The sequence below is a fragment of the Aptenodytes forsteri genome, unplaced genomic scaffold (genome assembly GCF_000699145.1).
Source record: "Aptenodytes forsteri isolate BGI_AS27 unplaced genomic scaffold, ASM69914v1 Scaffold172, whole genome shotgun sequence".
Taxonomy (NCBI): Eukaryota; Metazoa; Chordata; class Aves; order Sphenisciformes; family Spheniscidae; genus Aptenodytes; species Aptenodytes forsteri.
In genome coordinates, this window is record NW_008795018.1 from 13,618,122 (window position 1) to 13,634,886 (window position 16,765).

General features: G+C 38.4%; 1 protein-coding gene across 1 annotated transcript in view; it reads left to right on the forward strand.

Annotated features, from left to right (window-relative positions):
- LOC103895954 (macrophage mannose receptor 1) overlaps positions 1–15,250 on the forward strand; it is a 67,016-nt gene extending 51,766 nt beyond the window's left edge. Inside the window, exons 24-30 of the mRNA XM_009275705.2 lie at positions 431–660; positions 1,743–1,908; positions 3,353–3,505; positions 7,767–7,883; positions 9,832–9,999; positions 13,463–13,516; positions 13,899–15,250. Of these exons, the coding sequence (XP_009273980.1) occupies positions 431–660; positions 1,743–1,908; positions 3,353–3,505; positions 7,767–7,883; positions 9,832–9,999; positions 13,463–13,516; positions 13,899–14,149 (1,139 nt within the window). The 3' untranslated portion in view covers positions 14,150–15,250. The remainder of the gene's footprint in view (positions 1–430; positions 661–1,742; positions 1,909–3,352; positions 3,506–7,766; positions 7,884–9,831; positions 10,000–13,462; positions 13,517–13,898) is intronic.
- The last annotated feature ends 1,515 nt before the right edge of the window (positions 15,251–16,765 follow it).

Sequence of the window (16,765 nt, forward strand, 5' to 3'; positions counted from 1 at the left end):
ATATCTGATTGATTTTTAAGGACGGGTCTGTTCTGGAGTTTTCCTTTTCTCTGGCAAAAAAAGTCCCTGGAAAACAACACAGTCTCTGCAAAGCATTTCTTCTGATGAAAAAAAAATTTGTTAAAGAAATTGTGACCTAATCTAATCCTAATTCATTTGAGTAATACTATTCTGAAGGATTATACAGAATGCTCCTTTACTCCTTGTCAGAGATTCCCTTAAGCAGCTCTTTTCCTTTCTATAGCTTTTTAATTTATTTTACTACTGATGCTGGCTTAAAGAATAGCGCATCTACCCCATGCTGATCAAAAGTCAGAGAATATGAAATCAAGAAAAAAGGCTTTTTGTTTAATTCTATTTGCAACCACAGTGAAATCATAATCCCCTTTTGAACAAGTATATGAGTCTTTTTTCATGCTTTATTTTACAGATGCTGAGTTTCTGCCTTCTACAAGTTCATCCCCATCCAGCATTATCCGTTATGGTAACAGTAGTTATTTGTTCATCCATACCAAAATGAAATGGGAGGATGCACGAAAAAACTGCAAACGTGATCAATTTGACCTTTCCAGCATCTTAGACCCCTACAGTCATTCGTTCTTGTGGCTAAAGATATTAAAGTATGGGGTGCCTATGTGGATTGGTCTTAACAGCAATGTGGTAAGAACATTAAACGAATTGAACATGATGCTGCTTCTCTTGTGGACAAATCAGGAACTGAAAAGTCTTATTATCTTTCTTTACTTTAGCTTATTAGTTTATATCTTGGTCCTAAATACTTTTATGTGCTGTCAGATTTACAGGTAGGAATCCATCCTCTTCCATTACTCTGATTAAATTGTATCTTACACATGTTTTTCACACTTTTTCTGTGATATTACGCTCTGTGCACTTCCAAACAAGACATTTTAGTCTAGCATTTTGAAATATCTCTTTGTATATATGGTGTATTTGAGATAAAATCCACATATCTTAAGATGTACAGTAGAAAGCATTTATCCTAAATAACGATATCTAATTTTCAGAAATAGAATAAGGCGCTGTTGCTATGACTCTTTCAACATTTTTGAGGATAGTTAGCTAAATAATTAATTGGTTTACCTAATTTAATTTTATTTGTCTCCCCTCTCCCAGTTCTTTGATATTTTGATACTTTCTGGATGTTAAAATACACCACCCTTTCTTCTTGGCACAGACACTTGTCCCACATTCACTCCATTTGGCTGAGCGCATGAAAGAAATACAAATGAGTGAACATAACACACCACTTCCTAAAAAACAAAAGATTCTCCTAACCTAATCAACAGGATGATTCACTGAGTTCACCTGCTTTGGAGGGAAATGATTACGTTTTTAAATATATTTTAGGTTAAAATAATCTACATTTCTTGAAATTTGGGGGGAAACAGATAGTGCAAAAATTAATCATCAGACTTTCACTCCTACAAATTATTTTAAATGAAATTTTTATAAGTCCCAAATTAACAGTTTTCTTCAAAATTAATTCAATGTCACTTACTCCGCATTTCCTTTTGCTGAAAAGCATTTGTTGCGTTGCTGTATTTCTCAATGAATAGCTGCTTGTCATAACATAAATTTAAAAGTTTGAGCCATTTGTATTTGTTACTGATTTCTAAAAAAAAACTTTTAGCACAAGGTGCTGCTTAGACAGACATTTGACTGACGAAGGAATGGTTAATGCTTAGAATTTAATCATTCCTGTTGATTTGCTTTGTTCTTAGACCGATGGGCGTTATGAATGGATTGATAACTGGAGAATGAAGTATACTAAATGGGCTGAAGGGGAGCCAAAGCAGAAAATAGGCTGTGTCTATCTAGACATTGCTGGAGCCTGGAAGACAGGATCCTGCAATGAAAGTTATTTCTCTGTTTGCAAAAAAACTGATGGTAAGAACTTGAATCTAACCATTGTAATTACAATGATTATCTCTTTAGAGTTCATTGTGCTGGGTGGTCTGCTGATATATACTTAGATGGTCATTTTTCTTAAATTCAAAATTAATTCAATGTCACTTACTCCGCATTTCCTTTTGCTGAAAAGCATTTGTTGCGCTGCTGTATTTCTCAATGAATAGCTGCTTGTCATAACATAAATTTAAAAGTTTGAGCCATTTGTATTTGTTACTGATTTCTAAAAAAAAACTTTTAGCACAAGGTGCTGCTTAGACAGACATTTGACTGACGAAGGAATGGTTAATGCTTAGAATTTAATCATTCCTGTTGATTTGCTTTGTTCTTAGACCGATGGGCGTTATGAATGGATTGATAACTGGAGAATGAAGTATACTAAATGGGCTGAAGGGGAGCCAAAGCAGAAAATAGGCTGTGTCTATCTAGACATTGCTGGAGCCTGGAAGACAGGATCCTGCAATGAAAGTTATTTCTCTGTTTGCAAAAAAACTGATGGTAAGAACTTGAATCTAACCATTGTAATTACAATGATTATCTCTTTAGAGTTCATTGTGCTGGGTGGTCTGCTGATATATACTTAGATGGTTTTTTTTATTTCAAGAGCTAAATAGATGAAATAATTAAGATTTACTTGGGTTGAATGGGGCTGCTTTAAAATGGGGGCCAACACATATTAAAAAAGAGCTAGTGTGACTGTGAATAGCCATCACTTTACATTAATAATGTTAGATATATTTTGCAAAGCTGAGACTCACGTTACTCTGCTATTTATTCTGATACTGAGTAAGCATGCAAGACCAAAAACCTCAAAAATCGAAAGGTAATGTTAGGTAGTAGTCACATGGGTACAGTGTTGAAGGGGAAAGAGCTGAATGACCAAGCCATAAGGTGTCACAAGGAATGTTTACTTATAACAGCTTTGCAGGTTTTCCTTTTATAACTGAATAACAAACTACAGGTGGTATAGAAATGTTTAAGGATACTTCTTCAGGCTGCCTTCTCCTATGTTTTTGTCCTGAAACTCTTGTTACTATCATCTGATAATGCCTTCTGCGTTCCATGGTATTAGGTCACAACCTGTATGACCAAGTTCATATGGGCCCTAATTCAGCAAAGCGGTCAGGTGTGAAAATACATTTGTGAGTAAAGAGTTGAGCTGAACTTAAGAATGTGTTAAAAGATAAAAGTATGCTTGGATTCTTTGCTAAATTAGATTTCTTGAGACTACAGTTGCAGTACTTTTTGTTCATAGATTTAGGACTTTTTCCCATTATTGTGTTGTAGTAAGCAGTATAGGCTACCAAGATGTGAGTGAGTTTTCTAACATTCAGTTAGAATAATCTATTCATGATAAAAGAATGTATAAGAAGCTGTTTCTTTAAATTTTGTGCTTTCTTTTTTTAAATTTTTTTTTAAATAGTTCAAGCTCCCACTGAGCCCCCTCAGCTTCCAGGAAAGTGCCCTGAATCAGAAGGACACAAGTCTTGGATCCCTTTCCGAGGTCATTGCTACTACATTGAATCTTCATCTACAAGAAACTGGGCCCAGGCATCTTTAGAATGTCTTAGATTAGGTAAGTATCTTCCTTAATCAAAAGGCACATCTTTCTGACTTGTTTTTCCTCTCTGTGGAAAGCTGAACATGTGCTATGTATTTTTGTGATTTCAAGAATAGTCCAAATGTTGGACAAGACAGTTGTATCCAATTATTGCCTTAATTTGGAAGGAGGTGGAAGATAGCTGCCTACCAGTGGCACACACTGTTTTTCATGTGTGTGGGACCAGGCATTAGAGGAGCTGTGTGGCCTGGAGTGGAGATCATAAAAGTGGAAACTTTGTCCTTTGACCCTGCTAGGAGGTAGTCAGCCTCACCCACAGCAGTCACTAAATCTTATTTTAATGGCATTTTATATCTTTTGTATTCGTGATCTAATTTGCCCCTTGATTATTGCAGTTTTATGCCACTGGAATGAAAGTTACAGTTCTCCAGGCTGGAAAATATATTAGTAAACTAGGGTTGCTGTGTTGTTTCATTCTTACAACTTCCTTCTCTGGGAAAGTGATGTAAGATTCATTATGCCAGCCTTCATATGTCTATAGCATTGGTGTGTATAGCATTGGTGGCAATGTGGCTTAGGTGTCTAACCTCCCATTAGAGTATGCAAAGAACTTGTTCATACTGTCAGTGGAACTGAATATAGATTTATCTTGACTGGAAGTATATATTGACATTTGGTCAGGTGAATTGCGCCCTAAACTCCACTGACTGGGTTGATTAGGTCTCCACTGATAATAAACCTACCAGTGAAACCCATGTCAAATATAGATACCTAGAGCTGGGTAAGAAGAATCTCACTCTTTCTGCTGGTACTCATGTTCATTCTTGGGTTCTCGTGAACTAGTATCTTGCCAGCTCTAGTTTGAGAAACTAGTATTTTTGAGGGAAGTGTCAAATTTTGGTGTATTTTTTTTAAATCTTACTATATTCTCCACATCAACATTTGCATAACATTTGGGTTAAGATACTTGATAATATACTTTTAAATATAGAAAAGTCTCCATAATCCAACACTCTTGCTGTAGCTCAGTCTTTAAGACTATGACAATTGTTACAGTGTGACCCATTTCCATAGCCTTCTGAGTTCTTTTGTTGACATGACAGATGCTCAGTCTTTGAAAGCTGCAATGTATGTTCTTAGTTATGCATAGTCAAAAGGACCTTGACAGCTGTTCACATAACAGCTGTTATCTGTTATCTGCAGTTCTCTGCTTTAAGTGGAATGATTATAATTTTGAATAAGCTTGTGTGAGAAGTTAAATAATATTTCTTTTCTTTGGAGGACTGAGTTTCTGAAACAGACATTCAGTAAGAAGAGTAGGGCAAATAAATGAAAGAGTTTTAAGGTGAAGTTTCAGCGGAATTGAATGATGATATTGCATGTGATAGCAGGTGCCTCCGCTCACTGACTCAGGTTGTCCACAGCTGTCCCACATCTTTGTTGTTGGAATCTGCAGTTACATCAGAATTGCCTTTTTCTGTTGAACTAAGATTCCTTAGAAAAAGGCACTGACCATTTGTTTCAGCGTGTGTGGCAAAAGACTGGAATTATGTGGAATTTAAAATTTGAATGCTAGTATACTTAAGACTTCACATCACTGACATCCCCTTCCCTTCAATGCTACCCTTAATCTTTCATGGTAATTGTTAGGGCAGGCTGAATCCAGCAGCCCAGCAGAGGCAATGGCTCTATGCTCCCAAGTCCAACCAATGACAAGGCTGAGAATGTGTTCCCTGTAGGCGCACACACACATATACAACACATCTATACATATATTCATGGCTGGCCACACAGATCAGCACAGACAGACACACAGAGCACTCACATGAACATAACCTACACCAACATCCTTATTGTATTCCCCTCTCCAGTTGATCAGGATGAAGGTCTGTTAGTGGGAATATATACAGAAATACAATGTGGATCCCTTCAGCAGCTGGGCTCAGACACTCAGTTTGCCCAGTAGCTGGCCCATGGATCTCAGTGTCCTCAGTTGCTGGGACCTGGAAATATGAGCCCCCACAGCCACCAGCCTGGTTCCTGTTGCTGGTACAGACCCTGTCCCCGCCACACACACACACCGGTCCCTCTAGTAGTCAATCTCCCATGGTCTCGCCTGTAGAGACACACAGGGGCACACACACACATACAGAGCTAGCTGGAACTCGCCTGGTCCCCCAGTAGCCATTCCCTCCTTGATCTCATCCTTAGAGATGCGCACACGATCCCTTATGGTCCCTCCATCAGCTGTCTGGGACTCCCCTGCTCCCTCCGATAGCCAGCTCAGCTTGTGGTCTCACCCTTGGTGATGCACACGCACACCTGGCTCACCTACTTGCTGGCTAGGCTGACTTGATATTCCCTAGTGATCACACACTCACTTGTGTACCTGCACTTGCTCCTGTTGCCGGCACCACGGACACAAGGGTCTCTGACTCATGGTCCCACTACAGTTGCTGGTACTTAGACCCCCATGCACACACATGCATAGAGTGAAGAAGCTTTCACCCATGAAACTAGTTAGAAATAGAGTAATAAGAAGATAGGACTGTCTGCCCAGATCAGGCACAAGGCATGGCCAGACACCATACTGACCAGCAAACTGTTTACACATAACCAGTCTTTTTATCCCCTTATCCCTCTATTTTCCCATGCTTGTTCCTCCCAAAGCATCTAGGTCCATCCCTTTCCCTGCCTTTGGTTCCTCCCCTGAACATCTCATAAGTCGTCTTGTGCAATCTTGAAATGCTCTTCTGGATCCCATCATGTCTCCCATACCCCTAGGTAACTCCCCTCAGTCTGAAAGGTACTCTGTCATTGTCTTGATGGGTTTAACAACTGGACACTAGCACTGAGGCTGTCCTGTGACAGCCCTAGGAGGGGCCTGAGCAGGATGTCCCATCCCGAGTCTGTAATTTGGGTTCTTCCCCTGCCATTGTGCCTCTTTGCTCCTCTGGGCTTGTGGAGATTGGCTTTTGATGGGTTGATGGCTCCTGTGATGAGCCTGGGAGTAGCCAGGGAAGGGGTCCCCCATATGCCATTGTCTCTCTGTGCTCCCTTGTGGATGTGCAGTGAAGCTTTTTATCATACAACCTAACAGTAACCAAACATCTGATACCATTCAGCAAAAGAGGAACAATTAGAAAAACATAAAGACTATGTTTTCACTACAGTGAAAAAAGAGGAACGTCCCATGATCTCTTATATTCTGCTGTCCCTGCTTGCACTCTGGGTTTTGTTTGCAATTGGACATTTTCCAATTATATCTTACTCATAGTAGAATTCTGAACCATAGCAGAATTTATCAGTAGCTCAGCAGTGATTCAAATGACACTTACGTTTTCATTCTCTGTAACTATGCCTTCCTTACCTGAGAAAAAAATACCTTAAAAAATTCAACAGCCAAATCAAAACAATCAAGTGCCAAACACAGCTATTGCTCCATACCTATCGACTGGATTCCAGCCCCACACTAAAGAGAACTGAAGATGCACTTTCTCCAGTGTTTAATGCCACTCCATACAAAGTCGTGTAGCTCATTCTGTCTGCTGGCTCCATGCTGTGACTTCTTGACTTCGCTAGGGCATCATGCAGACTGAATCATTATGGCAGAATGAATCATTATGGCAGAATGCCTAGTGTTGTATGAGGATGACTAACAGGGTACTACACTAACTGGGCAACAGATGACCAAGATGATCTTTCTTTCTCTGAAGGCTACAAGGAGAATGTAGGAAAATAAACAAGACCTGGTTAAAGAGTTACACTAAGGACTGCGCTTCAGAAAGTCAGCAAAGTCTGTGCTATACATGAGCTATACAAAGGCTCAGAAAACATTTAATCATTAATATGCAAAGTTATATGGTGTACAGGCTGAAGTTATACATACTTTTTACTAAAAGCTTTTAACTTTGTTTAGAGTGTTTTTGGTTTTTTTTAAATAGTAATACATCAATAGGAATTTATGCTCGATACCATATTGGCCTGTTGTATTTTGCCTAGAGTTGTTATTCAGTTATGTTGCTATTTCCCAGCAGATGAGGAAACAAACAGTTTGCAATGTCATGGAAATGATAAGAAATACATCAGCAACAATGCCAGAGTCCTTCGTAAGATATTATGCAAAGTTAGTTTCTGTTTTGAACTTCAAACTCTGGAATTTGGCACAGATAATCAGTGGCAAAAATAAGACTGGCATTTGACAGGACAATGAGAATGCTTTCCACTGTGAAACTTATGTCTCTAAGAGATTTTTTTTTTTCTCTGTGTCTTCCAGGTGCCTCTTTGGTATCGGTTGAAGACTCAGCTGAAGCCAACTTTCTGGCATATACCATTGAACCACTTGAAGGGAAAACATCAACTTTTTGGACAGGAATGTACAGAAATGTGGATGGTAATTTCTTTACTTTTGACGTCTTTTTGTTTGGTGAATAACTGTCACAAGCTGTTTGACATGGGTGTTGAAAATTTCACATTATACTTCTGTAATACATAAAAAGTGAAATTAGAAAAGGTAATATATTACCATCATAGGGGAAGCTGGTCAGTTGTAATCAAGCAATAACCAGTAATATATAATAGAAAGAGTAGGCACAGAAATTTCATCTTAAAGCAAGAAAAGTAATTCACAACAAAGTAAGGCACAAAGGTGCATATAGCAGAGTACAGACAGGACTGTGCTGGGAGCTGAGCCAAAGTCAAATTGGTCTTCTCAAATGTGGAGAGGCCCTGGGTTGATATGCTTGTCATTGAGATACTCCAATTTTTGAGCTAGAGAATAACGTGGCTAACATCACCTCTAGTCTTTGGAATCACAATCCTGGAATGACCTGTCACCCATCTTTAGTTACAGCTGGCCCTCAGAACAGCTTCACTTTGAAGCTGGAATTGTTTGTGTCTTTGGAATTGTGTATCACAAGTTTTTCTATTTTCTGCCTCACTGTAAGGGAGGTAAGGTAAGAGACAACAGGCAACAGGCTGCTTTAATTAAATCTTAAATTTGCTGATCATCATTGCTTTTTCATTAATACAGTTAGTATTCAATTAAATAGATATTTCTGTCTTTATGATAGACCTAAAAGTTACTTCAGTCTTGTGCTGTTCAGATGAAAAGTTCCAGTGTAACAATGTCAGAGGCAGGACTGCAGAATGGTTCAGGTGACTTGGGGTGGGGTTTTCTTGAATTTTGGAGGGTTTTTTAGTGACTGCTTGCTCAAACACTTCAATGACAAACCAGTTGGGGAGAAGACAAGTACTCAATTACATTACTTGAATCTTAACCAGGAAAAGGGAAAGTTTTCAGTAGAGGAGGAAAGAATTTGAAGAGAGTAATGATTTATAAGCATAACACATAAAGAAAATCTGAGGTTTACTCATGTGGTTAATTGACACATGAAGTGTTTTTTAAAGCGGTTCTAGAGCAGGTGCAGAACAATACAGTTCTTACAGTGATCATAAGCACAAGAGCTGCTTCAGCAAGTACATGTCATTGTATTACCAGATAGCAAGTACAGTGATTTCAGCATAACTGCATAACTAAATTTCATGTCTTTGGAAAAGCGATTGTATCCAGATGCCATGCCCTGACACAAAGGGTGGCAGGTATTTTAAAAAAGAAAAAAAAAAAGCAAAATATGAAGAATCTTACAAGAAAACAAAACATAGCTTTCATGCTGAGCCTAAGAATTTGCTTGTTTGAGTCAACTTAAGAGTCACAAGGGGCACATTTATTCTAAATAAATAACACTATTAAAAGAAAGAAAGAAAAAAAAGAACAGGAAGGAAGAGACAGAAAGTCCCAGCATAGTTGAACAACAGTGATCACAAGATTTTTGAAGCAGATCTTTAAAAAGGAAAATCGTGTGTGTAAAGCCAGTGGGAAGGAGCAGAAACTGAAAAAGAAATGGAAGAAAATTGGACTTAGAAAGACTTCAGTGGGGGCTTTGAAAAGAGTAATACAAAACCTCCCTACAAATTACTGAAATAAAGGGCATTCAGTTGAAGATAAATTATCTTTTGACATCAGTAATTTCTATAAACTGAATAAATAATTGACACTGCACCATTGCAATAAATTGTGGGAGATACTTCTTTAAACTTTCTTGCCTTTGTAACATCATAAGCCAGATTGGCCTGCCATTTTCCAGAAAGTGATGTTGTATCATTTGCGTAAGAACTTAAGGGCAACATGACATGTCAGGCCAAAAATCTAAATAGTCTAGTGGCCTGTCTCCAAGAGTGGCCACAAGTAGATTTCTCAGGAAGGCAATAAATGTGGAGCAGGTGTCAAGATGGAAATGAATACTGTTTTGTTTTTCCATATTCAATGTTTTTCCAATTAGGAGAATGGCTGTGGCTAGACAACACTGCAGTGAATTTTGTTAACTGGAATGTAGGAGAACCTTCCCCTCAACAAAATGAGCACTGCGTTGAAATGTACGCAAACTCTGGGCACTGGAATAATATCTATTGCTCTTCCTACAAAGGCTATGTTTGTAAAAAGCCAAAAAGTAAGTGCTACATTTATGAATTTGTTTTATTTATGGAGTATGCTTCTTGTGTGCTAGTGTTAGTAGATGGCCATTACACAGAGTGCATTTTAGCTGGGTGTTTTGAGGTTTTATAAATGCCAAGGGATGCACATTTGCATGCCAACAAAAAGAAAGAATAACTCTTGTCAGAAAGTAGAAGTGCTGACCGTACTCAAGTCACTTCTGAATTGTTTTGAAAAGATTGTGTTCCTATCTTAACTGTACCTAGTGTATACACTTAACAAGTTTGCCTCTTCTGTATTGATAATTTGTTGAGTAATCACAAAGTTAGTACTGTGATTTGCACACACAAATTTATCTCATCTTTTTGAAAATACATACCTTAGGGTATCCCCTCTGCTCAGCCTGAGGAATACCCTTTGCTTATTTCCCTCTGGAAGTCTCATGTGCATGCATTTTCTGAGTACGAAGTAGTGTTTCTGTGAATTGAGTATTTATGAATTGTGAATTAATGAACAATTTTGGACCTTTTGTCTCTGTGTTCTCCTGTTTTGAGAAGATGAATGAATGAAAAACAAAGCAAATGGCATAGTCTGAATGTGCTAAACTGGAAGTGTCCTGAAATAATTGAATGTGCAAATTTGACAGTAAGGACATCTAGTGCATATGTGTTCCTGAAAGTCATCCCAGTCATTTCTTCCAGCACATATTGCAATCTTCCAGCATGTATTGCAATATCAAAATCTCTTACTAATGTTTACTGAGGAGAGTGAAATTCATGTAGCAGCTGAAATATGCCCACTTCCTCTACAAGACTGGAAATGAGAGAAATTCTGCTATCCTTTCTATGAATTTGCTCTTATGGAAAATTATTCTTACTTACTCAGATGCTTGTAATGATGACTCTATCTTCTCCAGGAAATACTGCAGAACTGTCAGATACAGTCATCCATTCAGAGCCTACTTACCTGTCTTTTTACATTGTGATTGACAAACAAAAAGGCACTTTATTCTCATTCTCTATCCAGAATAGTCATAGATGTACGTAACAAGTGTTAAAATCAATGGCCACCCTTCCTTTTCGACCATTCAACTCATCTGTTTGTGCTGGTACTGGCATGGTACTGTTTTGACACTGAGTCATTTCAAGGAGCTGAAGCAGATGAAAGCTAGTTGGTTTTTTTTTAGGATTAGCTTCAGCCAGTCTAGCCTCCTGAGCTGGAATGCCATGGAGTCAGCCAAATGCCAGTGTCAATGCCAGGACGATATAGTTGCTCACTTAGGAACAGGACACAATTGAATCCTACACTGTCGTAGAAATGCAGCTTGGCTCGGCACAGTTTTGCAGAGCTGTGATAATGCTCCATTTGCAGAATTGAAAAGATGTATTAAATAGCTATAGGCTAATAAATGGGGTGTTAGAAGCATGATTTTACTTAGTTGCACTCGCTATGGCTTGTTATGTTTGCTGTTTTCTGAAGAGGCTGCAAACGCAAACCTGTGACTGAAGTCTTCCCGTAGAATAGATCCTATTTTCTGTTCCATTTTTTTTGGCAATTTTTACCTTAGTAATTTGAAATTCTGTAGTGGGTCTATTCCATAAATAATTTAACTTTATTTCTTACGTAAGGAGGTACTCTGAAGAGCTGTTCAGCAGTTCAACAGGTGCTAGTTGATTGTGCTGCAAATAGTGACTAGGTATATTATGTTCCTGGCATCTCACTCTCACTTTTCAGGAATAGCAGATTCATATCACTAAATATACTGCTTGTTTAACTGCTTGTAGGAAGGTTTAGCATGCAGTCATCCCATACCAAAAACCAACAGTGACGTGCATAATATGCATGATCAGTGCTATACTGAACTTGGTCAGTCAACATTTTTTGGTGAGGAACAAGGAAAAAGTGTCTAGGTTATTATATTCCAAAAATTTTCCAGTCAAATGAAGCAATGCAGCCAGAAGACTATTTTCCAAATTTGCATAATGTAAATTATTTCCTCCTATTCCTTGTTACATTTCTGAGACTGTTTTTTACACTGTGGTTTTGGACATAAGGTAGCATTATCTTCACAGAATCACAGAATGGTTGAGGTTGGAAGTGACCTCTGGGGATCATCTGGTCCAACCCCCTGCTCAAGCAGGGCCACCTAGAGCCAGTTGCCCAGGACCATGTCCAGATGGCTTTTGAGTATCTCCAAGGGTGGAGACTCCACAACCTCCCTGGGCAACCTGTGCCAGTGCTCAGTCACTCTCACAGTTAGAAAGTGTTTCCTGATGTTCAGAGGGAACCTCCTGTGTTTCAGTTGGTGCCCATTGCCTCTGGTCCTGGGCACCACTGAGAAGAGCCTGGCTCCGTCGTCTTTACACCCTCCTTTCAGATATTTGTATACTTTGGTAAGTCCCCCCTGAACCTTCTCTTCTAGGCTAAACAGTTCCAGCTCTCTCAGCCTTTCATCATGTAAGAGATGTTCCAGTCCCTTCATCGTCTTAGTGGCCCTTCACTGGACTTCCTCCAGTAGCTCACTCTCTCTTTTGTACTGGGGAGCCCAGAACTGGACATGACATATAGAAACTCTTGGAAATATCGAAATAATCATGTCTGGTTTTACTCTGAAGAGCTAGATATAGAGTAATATTTGTCTCTAGATGTAAAACTAGCTGGGCTAACAGACACTCCAGCAGAGTTCTGGAAACTCTTTGGAAGTCAGGATTGTTGGATTATTAATGAAATCAGGCAGTGTTAGTGGGGAGATTGATAAAACAACTTAACTTCCCGGGCTCACCTTTTTCAGAATGAAACATGATGCATGATGAACATTGATTCAAGATTTAGTTACAGACTGATTTTATGTCCACATGGCAAAATATGGATCTTCATCTTAAATGATGGCCCAGTTTTCCCAGCAAGCCAGATTTCATGGTCCAGATACTAAATTTTGAATGAGCTACAAACATTTTAGTTTGGATGTGGTATGTGCTAAGACACTTTGGAGTTCATGAGCGATTTCAATTGTTTGTGTAGGTAGGCCATTAAAGTCTTTTGGCAAACCAAATTTATTACACTTGCTATGTTCATATAAGATAACAAATACTGCAAGAATTTGTAATTATATTGAGGATTATGTTTGATCATCTCTGTCCTGAAGGTGCTGTGTAGATTTTCTTGTGGTTTTACACTGATGTCAGGATCTGTCTCCATGGAGCTCTTTGATGTTTCTTCTCTTCTGCTAGTTTATGTAAATACCTACATGTGAGACCAGAATACGATTGATCATTGTGCTGTGCCTTTTGATAGGTGTATATAGCTTTGTGTGGACTAAACCCAAGTGTTTTCAGTATTTAGTGGTATGTATTACCATATATTTCTCTGAATATGATTTTCAGTAGGTTCCAAATATAGAAATAAACAATAAATAATATAGAAATAAATAACAGAATACTATAATAACATAATTCTTTCTCAATGTTTTGAAATGCCAGCAATTGAAATGCCACCAACAGCTGAAATGCCACCAGCTGAAATGCCTACAAAGGGTAAGAATATTGTCTTTCAAGTAGACAAAAACTAGTCCCATATAAGATCATAAACAGAACAAATCATATTCTGTATTATGTCTCGTACATTTTCTGATATACCTGAGTACCATATCTGTTTCCTAGGAGCATATTATTTCCTAGTAGAACACAATATACTCCGTTCAGTGTCCAAATGCAGATTTAGAAAAAAAATAATTTGTGATATAGCATGCAATGTTAGCATTTTAAAATAAATTAATTTTATGTTGCTACTTTTGTCTCTCATTATTTTGAAACAAATGGAACACTTTTACTTAAAACATCACGCTTCATAAATTGTTTCCAGTAATCAGATAAAGAGTATGTAGCGTCCTCTTGATTTCTTTGTACTTGTTTTCAGCAATGACAAAGGACGAGAAGGCTCCTACTCTGGACCATGGTAAAACAGGAGCTGTAGTTATTGTTGTCATCCTCATCCTGGTTGGAAGTGGCCTTGCAGGCTACCTCTTCTACAAAAGAAGAAAGAATCGCTTGTCAACAAATGACAGCTTTGAGAACAATTTGTATTTTAATAGTGATGCAGTTCCTGGAACTAGTGACACAAAGGATCTTGTGACCAACATAGAGCGGAATGAACATGCGACACTGTAATGTAATAAAATGAAATGTAATGTAATATGTAATGTAAAATGTAATGTAATAAAATAAAATGTGCCTTGTTTTAATAAAATTATGCAATTAGAATTAAGCCAAAGCTACTTTCTCATGTGCAAATACTGTAGTAGCCAGTTTCAGTGTGTGCATAATGTTATATACAGCATTTACTTTATTTTGTAACCATTGTATCATGTGTGAGATTTCAGATCTCACGATTTGATGACCCAGACTGGTGAGCGTGGGTCTTAAGAGATAATACTGACTAATTATTAAATGGAACACTAGAAATGGATGCAATAAAGGAAGTAAAATGTAGATAGATCCACTTGAGAGGGCTCCCAAGATTTGAAGTTTCTGCACCAGATTTATTTCAAGCCATGCTAATGCACAGATTCTCCAAGCTATTCAGCAAACATCTCTCTAATTCTACTAGCTTTCAAGTATTCCTAGGGACTTAGCTACAGGGGTAGTTGCTAGATGACAATTTTGTATTTAGGCATATCCTCTTTGAACCACGTGGGGAAAAAATCCTTTTATGATATAATTTTAATTCCCACAATTTCACACAACACAGAGAACCAAGAATGTAGTTCTTGTAGTTTATGTACTGTAGGATTTAATCAGGTAAAATCTGGGGGCAGGCCTCTGGAATGGAAAAGTGTGGTTGGCATTAACTGCCAGCGTTCTGGCTGGCCACAAGTGGGTTTGTCTGGGAGAGGTGATGAAGGTCATGGCAAAACTTCCTCCTTATCAGGACAACAGTTACTGAGGGGAGGGAGGAACAATACCTATACGTGTTCTGAAGGTTTATAGGAGCACTGGATAGCTGTTGTGGTGATCACGTGTTGGTGCTGCTCTCCTACAGCCTCTCAATAGGTAGGATAGGTTTGTGGGGTGTCTGCTGGAAGTCAAGAACAATTTAGCTTTACCAATGTATTAGTTACTACTGATTTTATTTCCTTTCTAAAATGGCTAAATCAGTTACCACTTATGGAAATCTTAGATTCCCCAGTGTGGAGTTTATATTCCTAATTTTTGTAAATCTTGTAAAATGTAAATCATGCATGATTCCTCACTCACATACAAAGGTTTGCAAGGTTTGGTTTTGTGGTTTCAGATTTTATTCTGTGAAATAAACAGTAACTAGCTTTGATTTTTTTAAATAGTTTTTCATTTTATAGTCTTGTCTATATAAGACTCTGTAACAGGATAAAGTTAAAAAGGAGATGATGATACAATCGTGGAGACATTCCATCCAAAGTTGTGATCAAGTAATATATTGACCGTATTTTCCTGAATATGTCCAGGGATTATCTGCTTAAAACCAAGACAAAAATGTCAGCTGAGTGATTTAGTAAAAATCTTGAATTACATACGCGTGTAGGTAAGACGGAGAAATTTGTCCTGGAACTCCTTTTCTCCTCTGGCTCTGCTCCCTTTCTCCCAGCTATTTCCTTGCCTCTGTTCTTACTGCTGTTTCCATTTTTAATGCACAGTTGTTTGAGCATGGCTTTTCAAGGAGTAGTACTTCTAATGGTTCTTCATGCCATCTGATGTGGCTTATGTACCAGAAACCTCCTGACTGACTGACTTACGATGTTAAGAATGACGCCGTTTCAATTATATGGAGAAGTGGTGCCAGCTAGGAAGGTATGTGAAAGGGACAGTGAAAGGTAGGAGACCCTGGCTGGAATCACAGCCTCGCTGCACTGGCTGTTGTGCAAACAACAAGTAAGTGCAGTCTCTACCCAAAAGTAGTTCAGCCCTGTTCTGGGGCCTTGCACAATCTTAAGGCAGTATCTGCACACTGAGTGATTCTTCCAGATAACATTTAATCACATGTAGATATGCAAATGTATGACTGGAAAGAAAATAAAGATCGAGGGGATGTCTCATTTCTGGTGCTTTGCCATACTTACCAGGTACATCTCTACAGCTAAAGAGTGTCGGGGAGAGAGCCCAGCTACTGGAGCCTGGATAGTCCTGAACTCATTTACCCATTTATACTGCCTGAAATCCAGCATCATCTCCAAGTTGAAGAGAATGAAAAATGCCATGCTAGTTAATAGCTGGCAGTAGGTGTAGCTGCTTCTGTGAAATGCTGTCTCTGTTCGCTTTCCTGTCCAAATGGGTACAGAAAACATAAAGGAGGTTCCAATTCAGAAGCTCTACTCTGAAGATGGATCTACTTGGCCTGCTCATTTTAGAAAGAGCGTGAGTCAAAAAGACTTGAAAGATTTTCAGAAGAGGAGGAAATTTAAGCTGCATGGTTTCCTGTCCCTTCTATTGCAATACAATGGGATTGAAGCAAGTTTCCCATTAAAAAGAGCAAACATGGAAGGAGTGGCATTTATAGCACAGGAAATCATTACAGTTCCATGTAGTAAGCTGAAGATGAGCACTGATACTTGATAGACAAACTCTAATAGGAATTTTTGAATGGAACGTAGAGAAATGAACAACCTTGAACACTTTAAACAATATCTAATTAATACAAGATTAAATGGAAGGCTTTTACCTAGGGACTTGTAATTATAAACCCCAGGATTTCTTGTTTTTTTGTTTTGGTGGGGTTTTTTTGTTTGTTTGGGTTTGGTTGTTTGGTTTTTT